Below are 17,905 nucleotides of genomic sequence, written 5' to 3'. Positions count from 1 at the left end.
CTACAGGTGACGTAAAGAAGGTTTGGTCCAGCAACCACAAAAATCCCAAAATTACTGAAATAAGACCTCTAACTGTGCCTAGAGAACAGCCCTGGTGGCCAAACTATAGAGCACATAAAAGAATCTTGGCTTAAGGTGATGGGAGGGTATTTGGGGAGGAGAACTGATGTTGTGGGAATCACACCAGGTCACAAACTTATACCACTGGCACGCATATACGGACTTCGTGGAAGGAAGCCTGGCTGCCAGAAAAACATCATAGACTTCAGAAGGAAGGTCAAAAGCTGTCAACTATCACTGTTCAATTTTCATGCACTAAAGTAAAGGATGAGCAGGCACAAGTGGAGAACTCTCACCCGGTGCTGCGACAGAAGATCCTCCCAAAGGGCAAGCCTGACGGGAGGACTGGTGCTCAACAGTTAGGGATACCAGACTCTGTGTGCCCAATCCAGAGCCAGTAGAATAACATGGGCTTGGTCATTCCTGATCTTCCTCGGAACTCTGGGAATGAGTGGTATTGGCAGAAACGAATACAGGAGGCCAGAGATCCACTCAGGACGAAAAGTGTCTCAGAAAGAGTCTTGCCTTGGAAACTCCACCGTGCTATACTACTGACATTGCACATTCTCGGACGTGGCGAACAGATTGAACCAAGCCTCTCCCCACTGCTGAAAGAATTATTGACCCACTTCCAGAAGGAGAAGCCGTTTGTGATCAGCTAAGCATCTTCAGCGGAGTTCTTGACCCTGACATTTAGAAAGCCTGCCAGGTGGTGAGCCACCAAGGAAATGCCCTGGTGTTCTAGCCACATGCAGAGACGGAGAGCCTCTTGACAAATGGTCCACAACCCCACCTGACCCAGTTTTGTTGCAGTACCACATGGCACTGGTGTTGTCTATAGTGAACACCTGCAACAGCCTTCCTCTGATTAAAAGAAGAAAGGCTTTCAATGGTAAGCGAATTGCCTGAATCTCAGCAGGTTGCAGAGGAGCTTAGACTCTGCCGGAGATCAGAGTCCTCTGATCGTCACCTCTCTCAGTTGGCCGCTCCAACTCAGGAGTGATGCGTCAGTCAGCTCTGGTAGGGGAAGGGAGAGGGATCTGCCAGTAACCCAAACGCAGTTTGTCAGCCACCACTGCAGATCCTTCCCAGTTTCCTCGGAGAGCTCGATCATGTCGGAGAGATTCCCCCGATGATGTACCAACTGGAACTTCATGTCCACTTCAGAGCCCACATATACCAACCAACATGGGTAATAAGCTGGATGCAGGAAGGTTAGTCTCACCAAATCCAGGATAGAGGCTGAAACATCAGTGTCATAGCCTGAATATCCTGGACTGTCAGGCAAGTAGGATAAGCCTGAAACTGCACTGTGTCTAGAACATCTCCGATTAAAGGCAGCATCTGAAAAAGAGTCAGGTGTGACCTCAGCGCCTTCTAATGAACCCCAGCGAGTGCAGAGGTTTGCCATAGTCTGTCAGTGGGAGACAACTGCCTGGGACGAGACTACCTTCAACAACCAATCGTCGAGGTAGCGGAAGACTGGAAAATCCCTGCAAACCTTTTTCCTCTACCAACATGATATTGTGTCCCCTATGTGTTAGCTATGCAATAGCTGTGGGGGCTCCTGTACGTGAATCATGGACAGGTGAGGAGATAGTTCTTATCTTTGAGAAGGGCTGCTGGAACTTACCTGTAACTGTTGATGGATTAGCCTGCTCGATAACCTAAAGACGATATTCTCCAAGAAGATACTCAACAGGCTAACAACTAAAATAATAATACTGAACCAATTTCAAGCCGACTTTAGATTGAAAGCAAGTACAATCAATCAGGTCTTTTCCTTCCTTTTACTTGGATGGAAAGGAAGGTAGTCGACCTTAGTGGAGGAAACCTATCTGTTGCCTTCATTGATTTATGCTCTGCGTTCGACAAGGTACCAAGAGAGAAATTGTGATGCTTTTTAAACAACATGGGAGTACCCTTAGATCTCCTGGATAGGATTAGAATGTTGCACATTGGCAATTGTGCTCAGATCAATCACATGGAGGCTGAATGGTGAACTAATTGGAACAGTTAAGTTTGCCAAAGGAGTTCGTCAGGGTGGCGCATTGAGGCAAACCCCTTTTCTGCTCCTTGTAAATGGCTGTGCAAATGTTTTATTGAAGTGTGAGCATGACTTACCTGTGTTGGCTGGAAAGAGGGTGGGTGCTCTTCTTTGCAGATGACACACTGTGTATCCCGAAAACACCAAAAGGACTTGAGTTCTTGCTTCGGAGGTTCACCTTAGTCTGTTATACCCGTGGTTTAGACATTAATGCACAAAAAAACTAAAAATACGGCTTTCAATGCATGTAAAAAGTGTAAGAGTAAAACAGTTTTGGGTGATAATCTTTTAGAACGAGTCATGAAATTTGATTATTTAGGCTACAAAGTGTGTCAGGAGAGGAGACTGAGCATATTGAGGGAGGACTACAAACTCCCAGGCTGCCTTCAACTCGAGGAGGAGGTGGGGAGCATCATTGCTCCGTGCTGTGCATAAAATCATGGTCGGTGCCCCGCCGAGCGGGATACACAGTGTCGGGAGAGGAGCCTGACCATGAGGGTTGAGTACAATTCCCAGGCTGCTGTCTTCAACTCCAGGAGGAGGCAGGGAGCGTCTCTGCACTGTGTTGTGCATAAAACCACTGTTGGTGTCCCACAGTGGGAGATACGCAGCATCAGGAGAGGAGCCTGAGCATACTGAGGGTGGACTACAATTCCCAGGCTGCCTTCAACTCCAGGAGGAGGCGGGGAGCGTCATTGTGCTGTTTAGTGCAGAAAATCACTGTTGATGCCCCGCAGCCTGGAATACACAGCATCAGGAGAGAAGCCTCTGAGTATACTGAGCATGGACTACAAATTCACAGGCTACCCTCAAATCCAGAAGGAGGTGGGGAGTGTCATTGTGCTGTGTTGTGCATAAAATCACTGTTGATGCCCTGCAGGGTGGGATACCCAACATCAGGAGAAGAGCCCGAGCTTACAAAGGGCGGACTACAATTCCCGGGCTGCTTTCAACTCCAGGAAGAGGTGAGGAGCGTCATTGCACTGTGTTGTGCATAAAATCACTGTTGGTGCCCCGCAGTGCAGGACACGACCAGGCCAAGCCTGGGCCCGTAATCGGCCGAGACGGGATCCCCACCCCCTTCTGACATTTTGTCCATTGAAGGGGGTTTTATTGTAGACATAAGCTAAGGCGAGGAGAGGCCGTGAGGAGCCATATCAAAAAGAAAGTCCAGTGCATAAGTAAACAAAGATGGCTCTCATTCTCCCACTCAGTCTTAAATCACAAATTACCTGTCCTCAGTAATGGGAGCTATTGAGTCCAAGCTGGTACAAGTGGAGGACAAGATTGGTCCGTGAAAAGGTGACAGAGACCCCCACTGGACCCACATGTGATTGACTCTGCCCCCACACCTCCCACATGTACCTACGTTAGTACGCCATTTGGAAACAAACCCAGCTCAGGAGAAGGACAAAAGCCAAATCCATCACATCCGATCATACAGCCAACAGGCCTGTTACCGAGTGTAGTCAAAGATACCTCCCCAGTGAACTCCCCTCCGACCAAGAAGAGAAGGGAGGGGAAGGTAGGAGAGGGGGAAAAGAAGACTGATAGTTGTAATAGCACAAAAAACAATAAGAACACTACTTGCACAGAGGAAACTGGGGGAGCAAATGATGGATGAAATATTGTTGCCAAGAGATGGTAATAAGGGGAATGATTTTTCGAGTGATCTCACCTACAAAACTGATTTGATTTTAAAATCCTTTTGCACTTCTCTGGAGAAGAATAAGTTAATTAATGAAAAAATGGACAGATTATGTGCACATGTAGTTAAAATGCCACTGCAAAATGTAAATGTGGATATCTTATCAGCTGAGCAAAATGTTAGCATGCCAGCTGCAGAGAATATAGATACAGACCTGTACAGGCCTAGCGCAAGGGAGCATGGCCATGTTACAGATCAGGAAGATAATCCTCAAAGAGAGAGGCCCTGTATCCCGAAAGAACAAATTTGGGAGCGCCTCAGAGGTCCAAGTTCCTTGTGTCCAACTGCAGACAGTCCAGCAGCCGTTAAGCAATTACCTCCAGAAAGTACCCCGAATGTACTGATTTTGGAAAACATTCTGTTACTAGTGCAGCGTTTTAAAGAGGGTACATTGGCATTAATCAGAAAGTCAGCCCACTGGCTACGGCTAAATTTAGATTTTCCTGATGACATGACTAAGATCTTACACCCACGGACAAGTAAAATGGGTGGGTTTTATATGGAAATAATCTCCGGGCAATTGTATAGTGATTAATTTTAGAGATCCACGCTTGGTAAGATCCCTGTTGGCAAATTTAAATTATTGTGCAGGGAAACAAGTGGGAGATTGAGTTAAACCTTTGAGTTATGTTTATGATTGCTCTGCAGTATTCAACAGAAATATTTAAATGGGTCACCTACACCTACGAATAATGCATTACCTTCACAGGTTCTTTCAAATGTTCCTATTTCAAATAGCTTTGAGGCACATGCATCTCTTGGCTCAAATGACTGACTCTCGAGCAATGATACCCTGCAACAGGAGCGTGCGCCATGGGGAAGAAGTATTATCACCCCATGGTGAAGTGTCTCTACTAAACTCTACCTCTGAAGGCTGTATTCCCTCTCTACCTTCTTTTGCAAGCATGGGAAAGATTATTGATCCAGCAGGCTCTAACCCCTTATCACTGATTAGTTGGAACATCACAGGTGTTCGGTCCAAACTAAACAATCCAGATTGGTTAAGTTGTCTGTTGTCTTGAAGTTCTCGGTCTTCAGAAGACCTGGTCAGCTGACCCTTTTATTTAGATGTATACCTAGCTTTATATCAGCCCGCACTTCTGACAACAGCAGGAAGCGTGCGAGGGGGGTCTTGCTTTTTTGGTTTCTCTTAAACTGTCTGTAAAAGCAATACTCAGATGGTCTTCACCCCATTTCATGATCGCCTCAATATTGACTGAGGGGATGAAAGACATCCTATTAATACATTTTTATAATAACATTCCACATTGTCAAGTAAATAATTCTTTTGAGGATGCAATGGCTTTTCTTGATACTGTATCATGGCATCAGAATAAGGAGACGATCATGTTATGGGCAGGGGATTTTAATATATCAATATGTCTTCTGGAGGATTCAAATTTGTGTAGGTTTCCAAATGAGAGCAAATAACGTAGGACTTACTTAAACATATGGAGGTGGGGGAAGTTTTGAATACTTTTAAATGTATATATGACCTTTTCTCTTTTGAGGTATTCCCCCATAAAAACCATACAATTCCCATGTTTACAGGAAATTCTTCAGGAGTATAATCGATTTCATACTCATTTGCTCAGACACTTCCCATCTGATTCAAGATTACCCCGCATTGTGCCAGAGATCCCACCACCAGAGCTAAGGGCTTACGTTTTTTCTGGGACTTGGTTGAAGCCGAGTCCCAACATGGCTGCCAACACGTGAAGTGTTGGCAGCCGTTGGATTTTTTTTACATTTCTTTAAAACTACTGAACAAAACAAAAGGGATCTTTCTGGACCAAGAGCTACCTTTCTGCCAAAATTGGTGTAATTCCCCTCTAGTGGTTTGGGTGCTATCACTGTTCAAAATTACAATGAAAAAATGAATGGGGGAAAAAGCATTTTGGGATCCCTCTTTTTCTTGGCCCAGCTTGACAGATCACTCTGAAACTTTCCGGACAGTCCTATTTTCTTGGAAATATTTGTGAAGATTCATCAAACAGCATCAAAGTTATTAGAAAAACAAAAAACACTTTTTATTTTTTAAATAGAAACTAGAACCCAACTAGAACTACCTAGTGGCAACATATATGTTGATATTTATTCACTTAAAAAAATAAACGTTACATGGAAGTTATAGTTAGGCTCACATTTTAAAAGTAAAAAACCATAGAAATTCACCAGTTATAGTTACTCTAAGTAACTATAACTAGTGCCCTAAGGTAACTATAACTTACGTCCCCACCATGCACAGGTATGTGAGCAATATTTTTACGGCAGATGTTAGTCACTTTATCAATGATTTTATCAAAGATGTCATGAGTGCTGTAATTTGGGGGGTAATTAGTAGTGCATGGCATTGGCGTGAGTTATAGTTACCTTTGGGCACAAGTTGTAGTTACTTGAGGTAACTAACTAACTGGTGAATTTCTATGGTTTTGTACATTTAAAATGTGAGCCTAACTAGAACGTCCCTGTGACCTTTGTTTTTTTAAGTGAATTTCTATGTTTTTTTAAATTCTATTTCCTAACTATAACGTCCCTGTAACTATTGTTTTTTTCTATTTCTATGTTTTATTTTAACATATAGTAATTTTCACTACTGTAAGTTAAGTGCACGGCAGCGATTGGTTGCGGGACAGGCCCTTAGGCAAACTCCCTATTAGCACCCAACCATGCACTGTGCACGGCCTTCACCCATGTGCAGCAAAGGTTGTCTGCAAGAGCTGGCCTGCAGCCAACCCCCCTAGCCACCCAACCTCACGCTGTGCATGGCCCTTTGGCCATGCGAGGCAGAAGTTGGCCGCAGCCTCTCTGAGTGTGAGAATAGGTGTAAGAGGGTGTATCTGGGGGGTGAGTGGCTGTGAGAGTCTGTCTGGCTGTTAGAGTGTCTGTCTGGGTGTGAGAGTGTGTTCATCAGTGTTTTGGTGAGTGCATTAGTGTGTGCACGGGTCTGTGAGTGGGTGCATGAGGGTGTCAGTGGGTCTGAGAGAGTCTGAGTGGGTCTGTGGGTAGGTAACTGAGTGGTTCTGTGAGTGGGTGCGTGAGTGTCTGGGTCTGTGAGTGGCACCGTAAATGTGTGAGTGGGAGAAAAACTGAAAGAGAAAGTGAGCTTTTTAGGCTTTGACGGACGATACTTAAAATTAGATATTTCTGCACAAACTGAAAAGACAAATGTATTTGCCAATTAAAAAGAATAAGATCACCTTTCAGTATGAGACAAACATTTGAATAAGAATTAAAAAGAAAAAAGAGGGAAACGACCTGGGACACACGTGGAGGCGAACCCTCAATGCTCAGGGTGAAGGTCTGTGACCTTCACACTTGAGCTAGGTAATTTTGACTTTTTTTTTTTTTTAATATATATATATAAGCCCTTTATGGGCTATCAGGGACTGTGGGGGAAGGATGCCTCAAGGCCTCCTCTATGGTCCCTCACTATTTTTTTTATTTTTATAATATGCCCTTACGGGGGACTAAGGGGGAACCCTCAAGGCCTCTCCTGCGGTCTTTTTCAAATGTATTTTGTAATATATCCTTATGGGCTATCAGGGACCGCGGGGAAAGCCTCAGGGCCTCCATGTATTCCGTATGGTTTCTGGACTACTTTTTCTCTTTACTTCGTAGGCAGCGCGATCTTGCTGGACAGTAGTCGAGAGCTTTGCATGACATCGACCCTGGTACAGGGATAATTGCACTTTTGCCAGTTACATTAATAATTGCACTTTTGCTGATACGTTTCACTGAAATCAAACTTCTGTTTCCTTTTCTGTGTCTGCTTCGTGTTAATGGCAGCCATCAGCTTGCTTATGTGAAACCGTTTTACTTTTACTTTTCAGTTTATGTTGCAAGAAAAGTCTGGTTAGGAGTTTAACAACACTAATAGCTCTAACTTGAGCAAATGCGAGACCCATTGTATTCCAAATGCTTGTTTACATTTTGATTTTTACTAAGCCCTTTGCAAGCTATCTGGGATTGGGACTGCAGGGGGAGCCTCAAGGCCTCCCCCATGGTCCCATTGCTCCAACAAGCTGGCAGCTGCTTTTAACAGCAGCTGCTTGGTTACTGGAGCAAAGCTTCATCTCCGTTCCCTGCACGCACACCCAATTTCTTAGATGCCCCAGAGGGTGGTGGTCCCCAGGGCGCGGGGAGGCCATTGGGCCTCCCCCATCTTATAAAAGCATTTTTGCCCCCGAAGTGGTGGTCCTCCACATTACAAAAGCATTTTTGTCCAGAGGGTGGTGGTCCCCGGGGCGCAGCACGACCCCCGCTTTTTTTCATTATTCGCCCTGGGGAGGTGGTGGTCCCAGGGGCGTTGGGGGAATGATGCAGGAGCCCCCCTCCACCCCCTCTTCCCATTAAAAGGAAAAGAGTGCCCTCAGAACCTGGTCCACCCGGGGGCTTATTTAAAAACAAACGCAGGCTTTTTTTAAAATGTTCATTTTTTTTTACAGTGAATTCACAACTCAGTCGCAAATTTGCAGAAATGTTTTTTTTTTTTAATTGCTTTTTAGCCTATGGGTCCCTTTGGGACCCCAGCAGCAGATCTATGGGGTCAGGGTGTTCCTAACCTGGCTCCTTTTCTATTTTTTATTCTTTTTTTTCTGGGATACTGCTTCCTAGTTGAAGTGTTGGCAGCCAATCGGATCTCACCACAAGATCAGGAGGGCTACGAATCCTTCGCATCCCTAGATATACAAATTTGGATTTCCTTCAATTTGTCAAAAACTACTGAATGGATTTACACCAACTAATAAAAACAGCTCTGTCTGGACCAGGAGCTACCTTTCTGCCAGATTTGGTGTAATTCCTTCCAGTGTTTTTTTGCCCTATAAGCTGTTAAATTTTTCCTAGGGGAATTAGCATTGAAAACGCTCTAAATTTCCCCATTTCCCCCCCTCCTGCTTCCAACACCTTTATCTCGGCCCCCGCTTGACAGATCACCCAAAACTTTCCAGACAGCATCACATGAGACTGTTGACTTTATTTGGAACATTTTGTGAAGATTCAGAAAGCTGCCCCAAAGATGTAGGCAGGCAAAAACAGTTTTTCTATAGAAACAAGGCCCTACCTAGAACTACCTAGTGGCGACCGACACTAGGTAACATATATATTTCTTTTTAGAAAAATTTAGGAAGTGCTGTGGGCTCTCAGACATGGGTGGGATTATTCTGTGCTTATGACTATTGAAGAGGATCCCCCTGGAAGACAATGCTTAAATTTAGCTTTGCAATAAAAATGCAGTTTTTACTCCTTTCCTAGGATACACAATTACAAGCATGCCCTTAAGAAGCAAAGCAATATAAATATCTACTATTATGTTTCAATTTTAGCAGCTTTCTAATACCTATAAAAGACAAGAGCTCGGAATAGTTCGGAATTATGAGATTTCGAAAAACAAACTAGAAACAGTACCACTGATGGAAAAAGGGCATGTGCTTGATCAACTATGGTGCAGTCAAAGTAGATTGAATAGGACTATGGCTTGGCTTTATTGCCCAGGCAAAGGGCTCTGCAGACCTGCCACTGCAGCCTGCGTGAAACAGGTGCATGCACCCGCTTTCACTACAGGTCACTACACCAGGTCACTATAAGTCACCCCTTTGGTACGCCCTCTCAGCCCAGAGGTCAGGGTGAAGTTACCTGTGTTTGAGGACACCCCTGCACTAGCACAGGTGCCCCACGAACTCCAGCCCCCAGCCCCATTTTACTGGACTTCGTGAGTGTGGGGATGCCATTTTATATATGTACTGGACATAGGTCCCTACCTATGTCCAGCTACATAATGGTAACTCCGAACCTGGGCATGTTTGGTATCAAACATGTCGGAATCATACTATTGCAAGTATTGGAAGTATGATTTTATGCACTCTGTGGGCTCCTTAGAGGACCCCCAGCATTTTTACCACCAGTCTTACAGGGTTTTTCTGGGCAGCCCAGCTGCTGCAAACCCCTCAGATACGTTTCTACTCTCTTGCTGCTTGAGGAGCTCAAGCCCAGAAAGGCAGAACAATTATTTCCTTTGAGAGAGAGGTGTTACACCTCTCCCTTTGGAAATAGGCATTACAGTCTTGGGAGGGGGTAGCCGCCCCACGTCACTGGCAATGCTTTGAAGGGCATGTTTGGTGCCCTCCTTGCATAAACCAGTCTACACCGGTTCAGGAACCCCCCTTTCCCTGCTCTGGCGTGAAGCTGGACAATGAAAAGGGGAGTGACCACTCCTCAGTCCATCACCACCCCAGGCATGGTGCCCAGATCTCCTCCAGAGGGTCCCTGGGTTCTGCCATCTTGATTCCAAGGTTGGCAGGGAACTCTGGGAGTATCTGAGTGGACAGGCCAGGCAGGTGACGTAAGAGGCACCCTCTGATAGGTAGCTACCTGGTTAGGTGACCAAGCCCCCTCTTTAGGCTATATAGGATCTTCCTCTGGGGTGGGTCCTCAGATTCGGATTGCAAGATTCCAGCAGGACTCCTCTGCAACCTCTGGTTCAACCTCTGGCCTCCGGAACCGCAACTGGATCCACCAGGAACTTACAAGCTGCAGATCCCTTAGGACTCCAGACTTCCTTCCAGCTTTGCAACATTTCTCCAGCTGTGCAGAAGACTGCTACTCTTCCGCCTACACAAAAAGAAGAAGGAATCTCCCTTGGGATGAATGCATCAATCCCCTGTAACTACAGGTACCTGGCTGCAACGATGACTGGCTGTGTGGATCTCCCCTCATCATGAGTGGGTCCTCCATCACAGGTGGTGGTCCGGAGAGTCTCCCTTGGTCCTCTCTCCCAGCTGTCGTACTTTGGCGGTGGTAAGAACTTTACAGTCCACGCAAGACAGCACCTCCGTACACCACGTCCTTTGCAGCTGCCAAGGCTTGTTACCTTCACCTTCTAGGGTAACTTCGGGCGACGTGTAGCTCCAGCCCCCAGCACTCTCTCCTGCAACTCCTGGGCCTCTGCGTGGTCCTCTGGCGACGTGGGAGCAACTTCTGTGGTGCTGCATGGGCTGCTTCAGAGACTTCTGTGTCCCTGCCCTGTGGGACACCTGGGTGCTGCCTCTGCTCCTGTGGGCCTTCTGCGATGCAGAGGGTCGCCTGTGACTTCCTCTCCTGGGTAGAGTCCTCCTTCTGGGCCTTGCTGGTCCCTGGCAGTGCCTCTTTCCCTCCAGCTGCAAAGTTGCCTTTGCCAAGGCTTGTTGGTGGAAATCCTTCACCGACACCCATCTGCAAGCCAGCTTCTAGGGCGGGACACCTTTTGCACGCATCAGGAACTCTTCTTCTGCTTCTGTGCTGCAGTGTTGACCTGTATTCCTTGCTTGTCAACCAAATCCAAAAGGTACCTTTGGGTGGGTAGTATGGCCTACTTTTTGTAATGAATATATGGTCAAAAACCAAACTGTACAACCAAAAATATCACAAACTACCAAGGTTTGCGCGATGCCAATATTAACCATATTCTTATTTCTTATGTGAACTTCATTTACTCTGCATAAATATAAAATGCAAATTTTCGCAACACTACATGAGATTGGTAAAAATATGCGCTGACTTACTTCCTGAATTTCATCTGGCACAGAAGCATCCATCAGCCTGAACAATAAATTTCGGAGAGGTCGAGCTTGACGACCAAGGATACTAGTAGCTACTCCTCCAGCTAAAGCAAGTGCAAGGTGATTAGATAGCAACTTCAGACATAGCTTCAGGAAACTGTGATGATCTCTGAAAGAAACATGGTGTCTATTAGTCAACAGTATAGTTTAGGTGTTTTGTAAAGCATCCATTCACCCCAAAGGGGTATCACAGGGCTAGACTAACTCAGGCAACAAGCAAAAATGTCACCAAACAGAAGTGGGATAGGAAAGCAGAAGATTAGTAGACTAGAACCAACATTAAAAGCATTCCTTCTACAATGAACATCTTCCATTTGAAAGCAAAACGGACTGAAGACAGTTTTGCCCTCAACAGACATTATACCCCCAACGTCCACGGTAGCATTAAGGAAGCGAGAGCACTGGAATCACAAGCAATTCTCGATTTTGAATTGTGGTTTTGTAACCACCTGCACCAAGTGGCCTCTGTTTTGTGGCAGTAAAATGGAGAAAAAAAATGACTGCATAAACCCAAAACAAATCTTCAGAATGCTGCCAAGACAGCAGTGGATTGTTACATTTAATCAAATGATTTCCACTTATACCAACATAATTTCTAGGGTATATCCAATAATGTTTTCTGTCCTGGAATGCAACAGAACATCTCTGGCACACATGACTGAAGATGGCAAGGTGTTGTACTCTTCAATAAATCTGCAACTTTTGACACTGTGGACAAGGTATCCTATTGGAGAGAATGGCGTCTGCTTTAACAGTGGTTTATATTATTTTCAACCGGAGGCTGAGCACTTTTAACAGCCGGCACTTACAGATTCTTCTTCTTTTTTTTTTTTCTTAACAAATTACATCAAGTCCTCAACTAGATCTTTATTTTCCCACTTAATGAGGCTTGTTAATCTGTCCAGGGTTTGGGATTTGCCATGATGGAACCTAAACAGATATGGACAAAAAAGGCATAAGATTGGGATATATTTTTTTTTTTAAAGATAAATGGGTAGAGACGACTATGCAAAAAAATGTGTGACTTTTGTCTAAAAATGACTTTAATCAAAGATATGTTATCCAGTGCTTAATTTGAGCCAGTGGTTTCCGATGCTCTGCAATGGCACTTATTTGTCAACACCCGCATTTATGAGACTCTGCCACATGGTGGCATTGTTTGTCTAATTTAGAAATTAGCCAACAACAGCGGTTTAATAATTCAATATACATTAAAAATGACTAATACCTGCCACCCAAACTATTCTCACAGCTTTGGGGCCTAGTTAGTCTGAATTGTCATACTTATGGGAGTGTGATAGTTAATAGCTGTATTGGTAATGTCATTGGCAGGGGCAATGGGTGGTGCACGTAGCAGTGGCTTCCTGAGGAGGGCCCTGCGCCTTATTTAACAAAGTAAACACTGTTGTTATCATTCCCATCCGAGTTCACCGAAACAGAAGACAGAAACAACATTCTCACTGCTGCTTCTGCACCTTTCTAAAGATTGGTCAATGTGTTGTATTCGCTTTCTATTTATTTGTAATTTCTGGGGTAAGCAGGTGTGTAACATGTGTGGTCCCAGAAATCTATATAGTTCTAAAAACTAGAAAACATTTAGGAATTTTCAGCCAGTGATCATTTCTGTAGCTTGCTTGACATTTTCACAACAAATAACTGAAATAAAAACAGGAATGCAAGTGGGATAAAAGAGAATTAACCTCTTAAGTGCGGGCGTCGGCCACTGGCCGACGCCCACACACCCTCCCTGGTGCGGGTCACGACCAGTGGCCGACACCAGGAAGGGCATTAATAAATCCTCGGGTGCGTCGCACCCGAGGATTTATTTTTTATTTTTTTTTCCCCCCGGGAGACACGGAAGCTACCGTGTCTCCCCCCGCCCGCCCCTTTGTGAGGTCAGCGCGCCGCGAGGCGCGCTGACGTTGCAAAGGTGTTTTCCCCATGAAAGCAGGAAGCAGCCTTGCGGCCGCTTCCTGCTTTCATGGGGAAAACGGCCTTTTTCACGTTCGGGAAGGCCTCGTAAGAAAGGGGAGAGTCTCCCCTTTCTTACGAGGCCTTCCTGAAAGTGTTTCCTGGCCCCCGATCGCAGCACAGCTGCGATCGGGGGCCAGGAAACACTTTCAGGAAGGCCTCGTAAGAAAGGGGAGACACTCCCCTTTCTTACGAGGCCTTCCTGAAAGTGTTTCCTGGCCCCCGGTCGCAGCTGTGCTGCGATCGAGGGGCCAGGAAACACTTTCAAGTTTCCTGGCTCCCCCGATCGCAGCACAGCTGCGATCGGGGGGGTCAGGAAACATTTTGAAAAGGCCTCGTAAGAAAGGGGAGACTCTCCCCTTTCTTACGAGGCCTTCTGAAACTGTTTCTGGCCCCCGATCGCAGCTGTGCTGCGATCGTGGGCCAGAAACTGTTTCAGAAGCCCTCGTAAGAAAGGGGAGAGTCTCCCCTTTCTTATGAGGCCTTCTGAAACGGTTTCCTGGCCCCCCATCGCAGCACAGCTGCGATGGGGGGCCAGGAAACCCCACTAGACACCAGGGATTTCACTTTTGGGGGGCGGCCCCCCCTGGAAAACGGGCCACCCCCGACATAATTTTCTTTAAAAAAAAAAAAGGTAGGTGCCCCCTGGGGGGGGGGGGGGGGGGGGGGGCGCGATCGCGCCCCCCCTCCCCCAGGGGATTTTTTTTTTTTTCAAAAAAAAAAAAAAAAATGAAATGACAGGGGGTCGCCCGTGGGCAGGGTGACCCCCTGTGGGGGCAATTTTTTTTTTAGATGTTGTAGGGTTTCCCTGGGGGCCATTTTGGCCCCCAAGGAAACCATACAACAACTAAAAAAAAATATATGTATATATCTATATATATATATATATCTATGTAGATAGATATATCTAGGTACATGGATATATCTATAGATATATCTATGTAGATATATATATATATATATATATATAGGTAGATCTGTATCAAAGAGATTTATAAAGCGCGCTACTCACCTGTGAGGGTCTCAAGGCGCTGGGGGGGGGGACGGGGGGGAGGGAAAGGGGCTAGGAGATTCACTGTTCAAAAAGCCAGGTTTTGAGGCCCTTCCTGAAAAGAAGTAGGTTTTGGGTCTTGCGAATGTGGGTTGTGAGTGCGTTCCATGTTTTGGGTGCAATGTAGGAGAAGGATCTGCCCCCGGTGGTGGTGTGTTTGATGCGGGGGTCAGAGGCAAGAGAGAGGTCAGCTGAACGGACGTTTCGTGTGGGGGTGTGGAAGGCGACTCTCGTTGAGGTAGGCAGGGCCTGTGTTGTGGAGTGATTTGTGTGTGAGGATGAGGATCTTGAAGGTGATCCTTTTGTCAATGGGGAGCCAGTGGAGGGATTTGAGGTGGGGAGAGATGTGTTCGTGTCGGTGGAGGTCGAGGATGAGTCGTGCTGCTGAGTTCTGGATGCGTGTAGTTTGCACTTGAGTTTTAGAGTGGTGCCGGCGTAGAGGGCGTTTCTGTAATCAAGCCTGCTGCTGATGAGTGCGTGAGTGACAGTTTTTCTGGTCTCTGTGGGGATCCATTTGAATGTTTTTCAGTATACGGAGTTTGTTGAAGCATGAGGAGGTAAGAGCGTTGATTTGTTGGGTCATAGAGAGGGAGGAGTCTAGGATGATGCTGAGGTTGCGTGCGTAGTTGGCGGGGGTGGGTGCAGGGCCTAGCGTGGTGGGCCACCATGGGGGGTCCCAGGTTTTTTTGGTGAGGGCCAAAGAGGATTATTTCAGTTTTGCTTGAGTTGAGTTTCAGGTGGTTGGCTGTCATATATACATCACTTTTGTCAATATGTGTGTGGTTTCCCTGGGGGGAAAAGGGTCAGACTTGTCTAGTGGCAGTTTTAGTGCCATAAAGAAGCGCAGAAGGTTTATATGCCTACTGCAAAGAGCACATCTGTATTTTATGTAAATAGCTGAGTACATTAGTAAAGTCTATGGAGAGATGAAGGGCACTTTTGCTGGGTGGTAATGAGGGAATCCGAGGAGGAGGGAGTGGGAGCACCAATAATGATTGTTGGACTGGGCGCAGGAGGTGCTAAAGACTGTGACGAATGGTATGTGACAAGGTGTTTGAGTGTCTTGAAAGTACGTGCTGATTGAGGGAAGAAGCGCAGGTAAGGTGGCCTCTACTGTTGCACGTATCTCACACACACCATCGATTTTGTGACTGTCTACGTAGGCTAGTGTTTTAGAGCAACAGTTTAGCCAATAGCAGAGATGGCATCTTGATGGATGACTGCTGCCTGCACTTGGGTTATAGAGGACCGCTCTGACATAGGATCAGAGACTGAGACATCAGATACTGAGACAGCATCTGAGGGATAGGACAATGGCGCAGACTCTGGGAGTGATTTTTCAGTCAGAGGAGTCCCATTCGAAAACTCCTCTTCCAGTACATTATGAGGGAGGTGATGAGGACAGTCCTGCTGTCCCTTCGCAAGCTGTTCGTGCAACTGGGTAATAGTGGGTTAGGCCAACCCAGAGAGCAGGTGAATGCGGCGGCAAGCAGAGAGAGAGTGCTCTCTTGGGAGCTCACCAATTTAGTTCAGCCCCAAATTCCACCACCCAAATCATATTGTGGAGACATCAAAATTGTCTATGGCAAAACAAACTGGTTTTGTAAGGCAGGCACCTGTGTTTTTGGTCCTGGATTCGGCGGCCATATAGAGAAACACACTAAACCCAAACTTGTGTGGATTCCCCAAAGTTTTCTTACCCAGAATACCCTGCAAAGCTGAAATGTTGAAAAAAAACTCTATTTTTCTCGCATTTCTGTCACACAAACTACAGGAATATGCTGGGATCCACAACATTCCTACCACCCAGGGACTCCTCACCTGTCCTGATAAAAACACTACCCCACTTGAGTGCCTACACCTAGTGCCTGTGTCAGGAATGGATCACCCCAGGGTCAACAGCTGCCTCACGTAAGGACCAACATTGACCGTTGTGTGATCTATTCCTGTCGCAGGCACCAGGCCTAACCACACAAGTGAGGTATCATATTTATCGGGAGACTTGGGGGAACGCTGGGTGGAAGGAAATTTGTGGCTCCCCTCAGATTCCAGAACTTTCTGTCACCGAAATGTGTGGAAAACGTGGTATTTTAGCCACATTTTGAGGTTTGCAAAGGATTCTGGGTAACAGAACCTGGTCCGAGCCCCACAAGTCACCTCATCTTGGATTCCCCTGGGTTTCTAGTTTTCAAAAATGTGCTGGTTTGCTAGGTTTCCCCAGGTGCCGGCTGAGCTAGAGGCCAAAATCCACAGGTAGGCACTGTTTTCTCTGAAAAAATTTGATGTGTCCACGTTCTGTTTTGGGGCATTTCCTGTCGCGGGCGCTAGGCCTACCCACACAAGTGAGGTATCATTTTTATCGGGAGACTTAGGGGAACGCCGGGTGGAAGGAAATTTGTGGCTCCTCTCAGATTCCAGAACTTTCTGTCACCGAAATGTGAGGAAAACTTGTTTTTTTGGCCACTTTTTGAGGTTTGCAAAGGATTCTGGGTAACAGAACCTGGTCCGAGCCCCGCAAGTCACCCCTCCTTGGATTCCCCTAGGTCTCTAGTTTTCAGAAATGCACAGGTTTGGTAGGTTTCCCTATGTGCCGGCTGAGCTAGAGGCCAAAATCTACAGGTAGGCACTTCTCAAAAAACACCTCTGTTTTCTTCCAAAAATTTTGATGTGTCCACGTTGCGCTTTGGGGCGTTTCCTGTCGCGGGCGCTAGGCCTACCCACACAAGTGAGGTATCATTTTTATCGGGAGACTTAGGGGAACGCCGGGTGGAAGGAAATTTGTGGCTCCTCTCAGATTCCAGAACTTTCTGTCACCGAAATGTGAGGAAAACTTGTTTTTTTGGCCACTTTTTGAGGTTTGCAAAGGATTCTGGGTAACAGAACCTGGTCCGAGCCCCGCAAGTCACCCCTCCTTGGATTCCCCTAGGTCTCTAGTTTTCAGAAATGCACAGGTTTGGTAGGTTTCCCTATGTGCCGGCTGAGCTAGAGGCCAAAATCTACAGGTAGGCACTTCTCAAAAAACACCTCTGTTTTCTTCCAAAAATTTTGATGTGTCCACGTTGCGCTTTGGGGCGTTTCCTGTCGCGGGCGCTAGGCCTACCCACACAAGTGAGGTATCATTTTTATCGGGAGACTTGGGGGAACGCCGGGTGGAAGGAAATTTGTGGCTCCTCTCAGATTCCAGAACTTTCTGTAACCGAAATGTGAGGAAAACTTGTTTTTTTAGCCACTTTTTGAGGTTTGCAAAGGATTCTGGGTAACAGAACCTGGTCCGAGCACCGCGAGTCACCCCTCCTTGGATTGCCCTAGGTTTCTAGTTTTCAGAAATGCACAGGTTTGGTAGGTTTCCCTAGGTGCCGGCTGAGCTAGAGGCCAAAATCTACAGGTAGGCACATCTCAAAAAACACCTCTGTTTTCTTCCAAAAATTTTGATGTGTCCACGTTGCGCTTTGGGGCGTTTCCTGTCGCGG

General features: G+C 46.3%; 1 protein-coding gene across 12 annotated transcripts in view; it reads right to left on the bottom strand.

The window, feature by feature from the left end:
- HERC1 (HECT and RLD domain containing E3 ubiquitin protein ligase family member 1) overlaps positions 1 to 17,905 on the bottom strand; it is a 1,155,039-nt gene that overhangs the window by 1,047,039 nt on the left and 90,095 nt on the right. For all 12 annotated transcript variants that reach the window (XM_069222059.1, XM_069222062.1, XM_069222061.1 and 9 more), the window contains exon 12: positions 11,357 to 11,522. In XM_069222059.1, coding sequence (XP_069078160.1) covers positions 11,357 to 11,522 — 166 coding nt within the window. The remainder of the gene's footprint in view (positions 1 to 11,356; positions 11,523 to 17,905) is intronic.

This window comes from Pleurodeles waltl, chromosome 3_1 (genome assembly GCF_031143425.1).
Source record: "Pleurodeles waltl isolate 20211129_DDA chromosome 3_1, aPleWal1.hap1.20221129, whole genome shotgun sequence".
In the NCBI taxonomy this organism is placed as follows: domain Eukaryota; kingdom Metazoa; phylum Chordata; class Amphibia; order Caudata; family Salamandridae; genus Pleurodeles; species Pleurodeles waltl.
The sequence above is the reverse complement of the archived record's forward strand: the minus strand, read 5'-3'. Positions and strand labels throughout refer to the sequence as shown.